The 12671-nt window shown below is 40.4% G+C and overlaps 1 protein-coding gene across 4 annotated transcripts in view; it reads left to right on the forward strand.

The window, feature by feature from the left end:
- The first annotated feature begins 791 nt into the window (after positions 1 to 791).
- ANTXR1 (ANTXR cell adhesion molecule 1) overlaps positions 792 to 12671 on the forward strand; it is an 80206-nt gene continuing 68326 nt past the window's right edge. For 2 of the 4 annotated variants that reach the window (XM_042886742.1, XM_042886744.1), the window contains exons 1-5: positions 792 to 1298; positions 8421 to 8492; positions 8955 to 9026; positions 11187 to 11268; positions 12102 to 12135. In XM_042886742.1, the coding sequence (XP_042742676.1) occupies positions 1147 to 1298; positions 8421 to 8492; positions 8955 to 9026; positions 11187 to 11268; positions 12102 to 12135 (412 nt within the window). In that variant the 5' untranslated portion in view covers positions 792 to 1146. The remainder of the gene's footprint in view (positions 1299 to 8420; positions 8493 to 8954; positions 9027 to 11186; positions 11269 to 12101; positions 12136 to 12671) is intronic. The other 2 variants (XM_042886743.1, XM_042886745.1) reach the window with 1 other exon arrangement.

The following is a 12671-nucleotide window of genomic DNA, read 5'->3' on the forward strand; positions in this document are numbered from 1 at the left end:
CATTTTTATTCTATTCTGAATTGTTACTTATTTGTTCATTTCAGAGTCAGTCAGAAACAAATAAGAGGGAATCATACAATGGCTTGGGTTGGAAGGGACCACAAAAAACAGCTGGTTCCAATCCCCAATAAAAAGGAATAAAAATAAATAAAATTCCTTCTTCTCCTGAGAGCATTTGATTTGGAAGGATGGATGCTCCCACTCTTGGGACCTCTACTGTAGCTCTTGTCTGCACTGATGTTGCTCTGAATTGGGAATGGTGTTATTTTTGAGTTGTCTTGCAGCGTTTTGATGCTGTTTTTGGAAGATGTCTGAGAAGATGAGTTTCCTGGCAAGGTCTGCAAGAAGAGGGAGGGTTCAGCCCCTGGTGTCTGGCCCCTGGAGCAAGCTAAGGATAGCAGAGGGAAGCATGGTCATAGGCACGGGATTTCTTAAGACTGAGAAAACACAAAGAATGAATGCAGTAGTAATTTCTCTTTGACTTTTGCTACATTGCTCCAGGTTTTAATTCTTTATGCCTCTAACTTGGATACTGGCATTGGGTGAAAAGTCTCTGTACAATGCTGCGTGAGTGCTATCAGCAATCTGCTCACCCCAAACCTTGCAGACTGCACTATGTGTGCTCAATGCACAGATAATGTCTTTTCCATCCAGAGACTCCAGTTACATTGAGTTTTCACCAGTAGGTGGCATTCTCTGAGCTGCTTTTTTTTTTTCTTCTTTTTATCTTTTTTTCTTTTTTTAATAATAACAATAATAATTAAAGGTGGACAAGGGGAGGGGGGGTGTCAAACTCCCCCTGTACTTGCTGAAGTCTGCAGTAAAGCAAAATCTCTCTGCTCCTGTTGGGAAGCAACGGTGGTATTCTCAAACTAAGGGAGAGTGAGGGTCAAAGTCCCTTTAAAAAAAAAAAAAGTGAAATACAGTATTGTGCATCTTGAAATCTGAAACCAAGAAACAGAAGTGCAAGGGAAACAAGGGGGGAAGCCTTGCAATTCCTGACGACAACTGTTGCAAGTGAAGTTTTAAGAAGTAAAATACCTGTCTGTGCATTTAAAGGGTGTTGAATGGCTTTCGGGGAGAAGGCTGTGAAATAAAGGAGATCAAGGGAAGACTTTTTTTTTTCTCTCATCTTCTCTGGATATAATGGCCATTGCAAAGCAAAGCATCGCCAGATTTGGCTTCAAGTGTTTCTTCTTTGCAACTTTTCTGCTGGTGTGTGATGGACACAGTGGGAAGAGAGAGAACGGGGGTCCTGCCTGCTACGGAGGGTTTGATTTGTACTTCATTCTGGACAAGTAAGTCAGTTCTATCTGTCTATTTCAAAGCAGTCTTTCTCTTGGTGTGACCTGGGGCACCATGTGCTGGGGTTTTTTTTTGTTTGTTTGTTTTGTTTTGTTTTTTTGTTTTGGAGAATTCATTTTGTCCCCAAGGGACTGAGAAACTCTATTGTGGTGGTGATAACTTTGGTGGGTGTAGCGTATAATGCTAACGTGCTTTGAAAATCAAATGGGTATATAAATTTTGCTGTGGTTGATATCAAACCTTTCCTCTGTACTTGGCACCATGCTTGGGATGAAGAGCAGGACCCTGTTCACGTTGGTTTCCCCACAGTGATATCAGAGGCACTATGGGGAGATGGTACTGCAGAATTAATTCTGCAGCTGAAAACGTGCAAAAAATGTCTCCTGCCTGAGGATCTGCTGCTGCCCATGCGTCCATGTCCAAGCAGGTAAAGACGAGGCTCTGAGATGTGGCAGCCCTCTTTAAAAGGGTCTGATTTTGGCCATTCTGTTGGGAAAAAAAGTGAGATTGCTTTATTTGAAAGCAAACTTTATTTTTCTCCAGGCTGAGTCACATTTTCTTTGTTCCTGTTAATCAAACGCATATTTTGACTGCCTAATTGTTTGTGCTGGAGATAACTGCCCACTCACTTCTTCATTACTAATTCTGATCTGGATGTGGTAACTGTGCCTATTCAGTGGCAATGTGAAATAGATATAAGCTGAGCTTTGGAAAGCATCCTGTTGAAGCAATGCAACAAACTAAATGTGTTAGAAGTTACGGTTAAAATGATTGTGGTAAATTCCTTAATTAATAGTTAATAGTTAATTAATTCCTTAATAGTTATTTTGAACCTTAAGTTTGGAAATATTGGAGCACGTAAGTGCCAGAGCCATAGCACTGGCATTTTTAACCATAAATTTGAGATAGGAAAATATTTTGAGTTGCCAGCAGCTCTCTGTCTGATCCTCGGAGTGTTTTTCAGTAGCAGCCACATTCCATTTGTATAAATGACTTGGAATTACATAACGCTTTATTGCAAAATACTGGGTAAAATGTAAGGCTGAGATGAGTGAGCTGGGTGTGTTACTGTGCCAGCTGTCCTTATTCTCCGGGGAAATAATTTTTTTTTGTTTTACTTCATTCAGTGGAAAGAAGTTCCTCTCATCTATTGCACAGTGTTGCTTTGGCCATTCTGCTGTTAACTGGAATAATTTATAGAATCGTTTCAGTAGGAAGGGACCTAAAGGGCCATCTAGTCCAACCCCCTGCAATAATCAGGCACATTTACAGCTTCTATTGCTCCACCTGAAAAACAAAGCATGATTTGCACTGCTGACAGCTTTTGCAAACTGAGTTCTCCTGAAGGTTGGGGTAGAATGGGAGGTTTTACCCAATCTGATGGATGTGCTCTGGAATAGCTCTGAGCTATTATTTCAAGCTCTGTGCTGTCCTTTTACTGAAGGAATGACTTTCTACACTTGCTCAAGGAAATTTATGCGGAAATTCAAAGCTTGGCACAAACTTAAAGCACCCAGACTCAAGGTACTCAGTGAATATATCAAGGTATCAAAAAAATCCTGCTTGAACGGTTGTAGCTTTCCCATTTTTGGTGCAGAAATCGACTGATACAAAGCCTACTGGTGTTAAAATCGCACTGGTCTCCAGTGGAATTTGGAGGAGTCAACGGTGTTCAGCTGCTGGTGTGTGCTGTATTTTGTCTACTGCATTCTGTAGCCTTTGAGGTAGCCAAGGAGAAACTTAGAGTGGTGCAGGAGGTGATCCTATCTTTTTCTTTAAAGCTGTATTTTGTTCTTCAGAATCACAGAATGGCTTAGGTTGGAAGGGACCTTGAAGGTCCTTGAGCTCTGGGCCATCAGCATTCTTACTTAGCTTGGATTTTCTGCTTTTTCTGCTGTGTTTGTTTCTCTTCAAAGATGTTGCTGAAGTCCTGAATGACTACATGGACCTTCTGGCAAACTGTGAAATGAGCATAATAGATCCAGGGTGCACCTTGCTGTTTTTATTAGAAATTGCTTTAAAAATTATGTGAGCTTTGGTGATAAAGATCCTGGAGCAGATTTAGGTTTTGAAACATGAAGCATTAATGGCAGTGGTGGAAGAAAGCCATTAAGATATTAAGCAACTTTCTGGGATCAGGGGAGGACAGAACAACAATAAACACAGTGCTGGAACTCACTAGTGCTGGAGCCCTATCCTGACCCTTTGCCTCAGTGCTTGGCCAGATTGAGAGACTACTGAAATCCATTTAGCACCTTGTATGCTGTCCTTATCACAGTGCTGCTCTTGTACCGCTGGGTTACCAGAGCATCTTTAATCTGTGTGTGCACTTGCATGCTTTCATTAAGCCTTGACTGTTGCTTCCTAAACTGTGTGAGTGCTCCTCTTGGAAGTAATTATAGAATTACAGAGTTGTTTGAGTTGGAAAAGACCTTAAAGGCCATCTGGTTGAACTCCTCTGCATTGAACAGGGACACCCACAACTTGATCAGATGCTCAAAGCCCCATCCAGCCTGACCTTGAGTGTCTCCAGGGATGGGCATCCGCCACTTCTCTGTGGGCAACTTGAAAAGTTTGAAGCAGTATTGCACACACAAATACCCAACTTGATATTCTGAGCTGCCTGGCAGCAGGTTTGGTGAAGGATTTGTGATCACATGAGTTGAGATTGGATTAATCCATTTCCCTTTGACTATGATTGTAAAAATAATTAATAATGTGGGTATGGGGTGTTGCAGCTCAAGCTGTAAGATATTTAGAGTACAGTTATCTGATATTTGCTACTTTGATAATATGCAGGATGTAGTCATGCATATTACTGAGCATTCCTCCTAGTCATACCAGGATGATCTTAGATGATCTTAGTGACCTTTCCAACTTTTACCTTCCACCTAGCATTGTGAAAGGTAAAGCCTACTGGTGTAGTTAAGTCAGCTGGTCCTACATGGCACATCCTTTAGTGTTTCTGCATGTTTTACTGCAGTGCTGAGTGGTTTTGGTCGTGGTCTGAGCCTCCTGTATACTGAAAGGTGTTGAAACAAATGGCAGAAGAATAATGGAATGGATGGATTGGAAAGGGCCTTAAAGATCATAGAATCATGGAATAGTTGGGTTAGATGGGGTCTAAAGATCATCCAGTTCCAGCCTCTGCCATGGACTGGTTGCCCCCTACCAGATCAGGCTGCTCAGTGTTCTGTCCGTGGCCCTGGGCACCTCTATGGTGCCAAACAATTTGCATCCCGGATGCGAGATGAGATAGGGTCTTAATTAAGAAAGAATGAAGAAGTAGTGAGACAATGCTGTATCCATTGCATGTCAAAGGCATTATTTCCTATGCTCTTTACTTTCCATGTGCAAATAGCTGCACATTACATGTCTGTAAGAAAAGTTGACTCTAACAGGTCCTTAGCATGATGAAGCAAGGATGAGAGAGAATGGCTTCAAGTTGTCCCAGGGGAAGTTTAGGTTGAGTATTAGGAAAAACTACTTCTCCAAAAGAGTAGTCAGGTATTGGAGCAGGCTGCCCAGGGAAGTGGTGAAGTCACTGTCCCTGGAAGTGTTCCAGAACCTTGGGGATGTGGTACAGAGGAGCATGATTTAGTTATTTTTTTCAAGTGCTCAATGAAACAATGCTGCAAAACTTCTTGGGTCAATGCCACCTCTGACAACTCGGAGGCATCTTGGAGTTGGTCCAAAAGTAGAAGTTTAAGGAAAATTTGGATCAGCTTCAGTCTGAATCAGGTGTCTGTATGTACTTCTGCCTGCTGCAGTGCTTGTAGCTGCTGTGAAAGCTCTGTCAAAGAGTTTGGGGGTTGGGACTAGATGAAGCGCGTTTGAATAGGGTCATCTTTGAGGTTTCTTCCAACCCAAGCCATTCTATGAGTTTGTGGCCTTGGCTCTATTTTCATCTATGCTGTGAACTAAAAATACCACTGTGGATTTGCTGAGAAGGTGCAGTAGGAGAAATGGAAATAAGGAGTTCAAAAAATATAGGAAAGACAAACTAAGACAGTTTGTGTCACTACAGCTCTGGGTTATAGTGCATGGGTAAGAGAAAGGCACCTGCTGGGCCAGCATGTGGCTCTTTGCCTCTGGAAACACTGAGCCATGTGGAGTGTCTCTGCTTTGGATTGAATTTAGATGTACCAAATCCCAGCACAGTTGACCACAAAATGTATCATTCTCTTGTTAAAGGCATAATAGCTTACTTATTCTTAATTTCCACTTATTGGGCTTTTCTCCAGCAAGAGGATTTGGCATTCTCAGTGAAAGCCTTTACGTAAATTGCAAGTTTACACCATCAACCTTTCAGCCTTGCAGCACTGGCTTGCGGATCATCATCTTTTTTTTTCTTGGGAATATGAAGACATAACCTTAAATTTCTCTTTAATTGCCTTGCAGTTAGGCTTTACGAATATTTCTCCTGTTTAGAATTCTTGGCATGCCTAAGAAGGGGCTGCATAAGTGACATTTTCTTTGAGAAATTTTTTTTTTTTTAAATTAAACACAGAAATGAACTGCACGTGGACTGCAAATTGTTCACCTACAGATGGAAGATGTTTTGTGCTAAAAGAAAGGATCTGTGTGTGGTCAACAGAAGTGTAAGCCTTTATTTTGGGACCCATTTTTAATCTTGCTCTGGTAGACATGAAAAATAACTGTACATTATTACAATTATCGCACTTTGGTGCTTTTGTAACTGAAAGAAGAAACCATCCTCCACTTGCGGGGTTTTGATCATTGCAGTGATACAGAACTTCCTTATAGCAGACAGAACCTTCTGCTGCTCTTGAGCTTCAGGTCATTTCTCTTCGGTGTCATTAGATGAGTAGGAAGGCTCCCACTGCCCAAACCATTTAAATAAAGCAGAATGAAGTCACAGATGCAGACAAGTAAACGGGGTGTGCTGCTGACTGGCACATTACGGAACAGAGCAATTGGTTTTTAAGCTTCATTCTGGCAAGTGCTGTTTCAAAAAAATGCATGACTTCAGAGCCATGGAAAATGGCAAGAGTTATAAATGATGACCCACATACCATATGTGCTCTGTGGCTGGATCTCATTCTCAGGTGCTTTGCAGTAATAGTAATTTTAACTGATGGTTAGATTCTGCTCAGTGGTTTGCAACAAAATGAAAAGGAATAATCGCATATTTCTAGGCTAGTGTTGCTGGTCTAAAGCAACCTACATTTCAGTGCAGGATGTAGTAAGTGGTTTATGAACTCTTGACTTTATTGTCTTCTGGAGGCTGACGCAACCATTACAATAATGTTGAGTGTTTATTTTGTGCCTCACCACGTCGAGACAACAAATATCCATTTTCAAACCCTTTCTCAGTGATGGTTTGGCATTGATGGGACTGGGGTGTCATATTCAAGGTCTTAGAGTTATTCCAAGCGTTTGAGAGAGATTTGCATCTGGGTTTGAGCTTTGAGTGTCTCAATTCTGTCAGTATACAAACTAGTGCAATTTGGATGTGGCTGAGTTTTTTGTTTGAGGGCAAATCCTAATGTAGATCATTCATCATCTGTTACAAGACATCAATTTTCTCACTGTCTGTGTGGTTTAATTTATTAAGACCAAAGAAACATTGAGCCGTTTGAGTTGGAAGAGTCCTTAAAGGTCATCGACTCCCCTGCAATGAACAGAGACATTTATTTGGCCCTCTGTGATACATACGAGGTTGGAGAACAAGTAATGATTTCAAGTCTTGGTCTGATGAAAACATTTTGTGTCTCTTCCCTGAAGATCCAAGAAACACAGAGACATTAGCACCTTCTTGTGATTGAGTCTCCTATGCAAGCTGTTACAGAAAGAAAACAGGGTGTCTGCAAAGTTTTATTTATTATTTATTTGTTTGTTTATTTTTATTTTTATTCTCTTTTGTGTAGAGAGAACCTGTGTTGTTCACTGTTTATCCAGATGGAGCATATGTGCAAGGCTTCCCATTGCATGTCTCCATCTAAGGCTGCCTTTGGACCTCTGGGGTCATATAAAGAAAAAATGATTTGAGGGATCATGGAGAAGTGGATCAGGTGAAGGGTTATACTGAATGGCTGTAAATAAGAACCAGGTGTGGGGAGAAGAAAGAAGGAAATTTATGTAACCTGTACAATTTGGTATGCATGCTTGCAGTATTTCTAGGAAGTGAAGTAATGGTTTTTGCAGCTCAGCAGGGGCTGCTTGTGCCAGGTGTGTAGAACTTGGTTGAATCTATTTGTGGGTATTCATTTAGATTCTCAGCCCTAAGGTAGAGAAGAGTTGGATCAGATGCCTTTTCTTTCTGTGAAGTGAAAAAGCATTCTCAAATAATCATATTTCTCTTCTCAGGCTGCAGATCAATGAATTTTTGAGTTTTCTGTTAAAACTGGGTTTGTTTCTCCCCTATAAATATTTTTAATTGTAGTCAATGAATAGAAATAAGTGATGACACATTTATTTTCCATTTCTAGAAATTATTTTTTTCCCAATATTAATATTCCAATATTCATATAAATGTCCATGCCAGAAGGTGCACTTAGTGCTGGAAGATTCTAGTTAATCTCATTTTTTCCTGGTTCTTACAACATGAAGAATAATCCAATCCCATCCAAATCCATAGCTTATTTTCCTGGGGAGCAGCATTATTTTGTGTTTTGCCTTGAACTGAGCTATGACAGAATGGGAAGCAACAGCCAAGATGTGGACTGAAGGTATTTTACTTTTCATGGTTTCCAGCACAGTCAAAATGCTAGAGAGGCTTAGGAATCTGTTCCTACAACTGCATTGCATTCCCAAAATGAGCTAAAAGCTCTGCACAAAGCTATGGCAAATGAGTTGGTTGAATTCATATAACAGACAGTGCAAGGAGACAGGCATTGCTAACACAGGGTTTATTTGTTTAAGCTCTGCTAAAGGTCTGACATCACTGCCACATGTTATTGTGATGTGTAGTCTCAAATAGTTGCATGGAGCACAAATGCTTTTCAAAGTTAAGTAGGAAATGTAATTTACATTTTAATATTTCTTAAAAGGAAGAATAGAAATAACTCCATGAGCAGTGTGTAAGAAAGCACTAGGCTTGGAAAACTACAAAGCAGCAATTAAATATGTCCTGTAATCATTATTTCCCATAGATCAGGAAGTGTCCTGCACCACTGGAATGAAATATATCATTTTGTGGAACATTTGGCCCGTAAGTTCATAAGGTAAGAGGTACTAATTTGTAGATAACTGAGAGAGAAGGGGTGTCGAGGAGTACATTCTGATTTCCCCTTGGGGAACTCACCTAGTGGAGGTTCTTAATGTATTTCTCAGATCATCCCATTAATTGCTTTGGAATTGTTCCTGAACTTCCCCCTGTTCCTGTCCTGTAGGACACAGGAGCAGATAATCTAAATGGATCCTTCTCTCCAGCCTGACTTCTATGGACCAAATTGTACTTTTGCAGGCAGGGAATTCTCATCATTTCTGAGCTGCCTGATTACTACATATTCCTCATGGTATTCCTTGGCTAGAGCTGCCCAGGGCAAAGCCCCATTTGCTGCTCAGTCCTCTCTTGTTGAGTTATAATCTTGGTAGCAATAAGAGCACTTTGAGTTTGTTATTACACATACATTAAGCTGTGGTCTGGACCACCGAAGTCACTTCTCCTGTCTCTTTTTCTCCAGCCCTCAACTGAGGATGTCCTTCATCGTTTTTTCAACCAGAGGAACAATTCTGATGAGATTAACAGAAGACAGGTAAGATGTTTAAAAGTATTTCTACATCTTCCTTCGCTTTCCTTGCTCAATGATCTCCATCTCTCAATCAACAACACGGTGACATCTTTGTTCTTCTCAAATGAATTAAATCACCTGGCCATTTCATATATGACACTCATTCTCCTAAGGTGCCCTAAGGTCTCTTAAAGCAGAAGTTGTCTTCTGAGTTTTAGCTTCTAAATGTCTTTTCAGCAGCTGAGCTTTAAAGCCAAATAGTGCTCTATCTGGGAGTCTGCTTTCCAGACATTTTCAGGCTGTTGTCAAAAAAAAAAAAAAAAAAAAACAAAGCCTCATTGCCTTTGAAACGCCTGTAGGGAGTTTTTTCTGCAAACAAATAAGTGAAACTCCCTTCCCATAAAAACAAACTTGAAAACAGTACATGATTATTATTCTCTTGATGTAGAGATGGGAATGATTTCTCAGATGCCTGAAAACAAGCAAAGTGTTTAGGATGGATTGCAAGAGTGTGTATTTTTGGCAATGACAGTTTGATTGTCATGTTTCTGAAGCATGTTCTTGTTGCTCCCTTGCAGATCCTCAAATTAATCCCAGTAAAATCTGTAGGATTGATATATTTTTTTTCACTTTGCCTTCAAGAGCTGGATAGGGTTCTTTAATCACTATTGCTTCCTCTGTTAGCTTCACTGCCACGTGGAGCAAAGATATATGTAACATATGTGAAGGCTGTATAAGTCAGCATGTGTTTTACATATTGGATGTCTGTGAAATTGCATACCAGAGAAGCTACTATAGAGAAATGAATAGGAAACTGGCCACTTTCCTAAAGAGCAGTCCACACACATACCAACCTTGAAAAATGTCATTAAAGCCAGCCAGCCTAAATGTCTCTTGCCATTTACCACAATAATAAGTAAAAAGAGAATTAACCATGTGTAAGTTGGTGCCAGAGAAAACCTGCGCCTGCCTCTGTCTGTCTCTCACCCTATTGCAGGGATCTCTGGTCTCTTAAGGCTATTTAAGCTATGAGGCTTGCTATGTATGTCTCCCATGTGGAAATGTATTTCGTATTTATGCAGCTGTCCTAGAAATGTTGACTGGGAACAGGATATTGATATGGCATTAGTCAAAAGCCAGCTGAATTGGAGAGCTGCTGGCTTTTTATCAGAGGTCTAAGAAACAAGGGGTGGGCTTCCTTCCAGTCCTTCAGCCAACACAGTCTATTTAGTAGGGTAGTTGGAAAAGTGGCAAAACTTTCTCCATCTTCCCCAAGGTTCCATGTGGTCTATCAGTATGAAGAAGCCTGGAGAAGTGAAGTCACTATCCATAGCAGTTTTCAAGAAGAGGGTTGATGTGGTTCTGAGGGACATAGTGGGCATGGTGGGGATAGATTGATAGTTGGACTCAACTATCTTAGTGGTCTTTTCCAATCTCAGTGATTCTATGGGCCTGATGGTGATGATAGTCCAACCATCAACACATCCCCATTAAACCTGTCACTCAGTGTCACATCTACATACTTCTGGAACAGTCACTCCACCACCTCCCTGAGCAGCCTGTTCCAATGTCTGACCACTCTTTCAGAGCACAAATTTTTCTTAATATCCAACCTGAACCTTTCCTGGCACAACTTAATGTCATTTCCTCTCATCCTCTCACTGTTATTGGGGAGAAGAGGCCAACCTCCATCTCACTACCAACTCCTTTCAGGAAAGTAATAAGGTCTCCCCTGAGCCTTCTCTTCTCCAGACTAAACAATCCCACATCCCTCAGCCACTACCCACGCAGATAAACATCCATCCAAATGGCTTTTTGATTAATTTGCACAGTCAAATCAGCAAGCACAGGTGAGGAATATAAGCCATATGCAAGTCAGCAGCTCTACTTCTGCAACAGAGGTTTGATCAGTGCTGCACAGGGAATATCTATTTGGAGAGAAATGTGTATGGAGAAGTGGTTGTCATGGCTTTCTCTGGGCTGTGGGAATACCCACAAAGAGCACATCTGCTCTATTTTCTGCATCCTTAGAAAGGTATCCAGACATTACCTTAATCTATATATACATTGAGTTAACTCTTTTTTCCCATCTCTATCTGATTTTGGCCATGCGTGTCTTCACCGGGCTATCAAGTCCTGATACATTTGATCTTGGATATAACAATTCATCTGCATTCATTTCAGGGAACAGATACGTCAGGGTCTAGAAGAGCTTCAGAAAGTCCTTCCAGGAGGTGACACATACATGCATGAAGGATTTGAAAGGGTAACTAGATGCATGTTAGAATGTATTTAAACTGTGTCTGGGTTGTTAGAGTTGGTTGGGATCTGAGGCTGTGGCCATAACCTGTTCACTGTCATGGACAAACAATGCTACTAAAAAGTTATTGCCCTTTCCAGTCTTCTCCTATGTATTTTACAAGGTCAGGAGTTTGTCTAAATCTTTACTAGGGAAATCTTGAATTCCTTCCCATTCTGTACTACATGTGCATTTTTGAGCATTGGGAAACTGTTTGTTGAAAAATGCATTGAACACACCTCAAAAATTGAGGTGACAAAAAGAGTAACAAATTTTTAAAAATTAAAAAAAAAATTAAAACTTTAAAATAAAAAAATAACTTTAATACTTTCAAAGTATTCTTCTGCCAGCTTTTTAGTTCTTAATTTTGGAACGTTGAAGCATTTGTCCTTCAGCCTTGCAAAATATGCTTGTGTGCAGATATGGCAAGAGATAGAAGCATGTGAATATCTCTTTGCAGTTGGTTTGTTTCCAATTGGAGTAGTTGACCTAGAAGTGCTGGAGAGTATATATCAATGGACATAGGATGTTTCTAAAGTAGGAAGGTGAATGTGATTTCCAGATGGAGTAGTGGGAGATGATGATTGGCCAGCGGTCTTAGGGTTTCTTTGAGTTAATGCTTTAGAAAAGTCTTGCAGTGAAAGCCACAGGCAAGAAACTTGTTCTGTGAAGCCAGTAAGAGGTCATCTGTAGGCTACAATCATGACATCCTTGCTGCTGTCTTCTCTCTCTTTCTGGTACATGTGTAGATGCCCACAGGATTGTTATTTATTGCTAATAATCTTCTGATTTAATTTCAGGCAAGTGAACAGATTTACTATGAAAATGTTCATGGTGAGAGACTTTCCTGATCCATTAAATATTTTTCCTTCTTTACTGATACCCTTAATTGATTTGAAATGCAGCTTTGCTGCAAGAAAGGTAGTGGGTGGCTCCTGTTCCTACAGGCATGCAATGCTCTTCAGGGTAGTTGCTCCTGAAAGGGAAAAAAACAGGTAGAGCTTTAAGGGTCCAGACTGGAATAAGTGCTTTTCAGGCCAAAAGTGAGAAGCCTGACTGACTGAAGGTACCTACTGGTGTTAAAACTATCTGGTACGTGATGTTCTTTTTGCTTGAGGACTCAGATAACCATTTCTTCTTCCTTTTGAAACATGAGTACATGGGGATACTGTTCATAAATGTATTTTTCAACAAGAAATTAGTACATGTAATAGTAAGTGCAGTCGCTTCCAAAATATTTCTCCTTTCTTCCTGGTAATTAACATAAAATCTTTCTGCACTGGAAAATACAAAGTGGAAATAAAACATCTCTTCTTGGAAACTGAAAGACAGGAGACCTGATGTTTGAGTACAAAACCAGTGCTAGTGGT

Source organism: Lagopus leucura, unplaced genomic scaffold (assembly GCF_019238085.1).
Source record: "Lagopus leucura isolate 7727_CA_CO unplaced genomic scaffold, USGS_WTPT01 Super-Scaffold_100062, whole genome shotgun sequence".
NCBI lineage: Eukaryota > Metazoa > Chordata > Aves > Galliformes > Phasianidae > Lagopus > Lagopus leucura.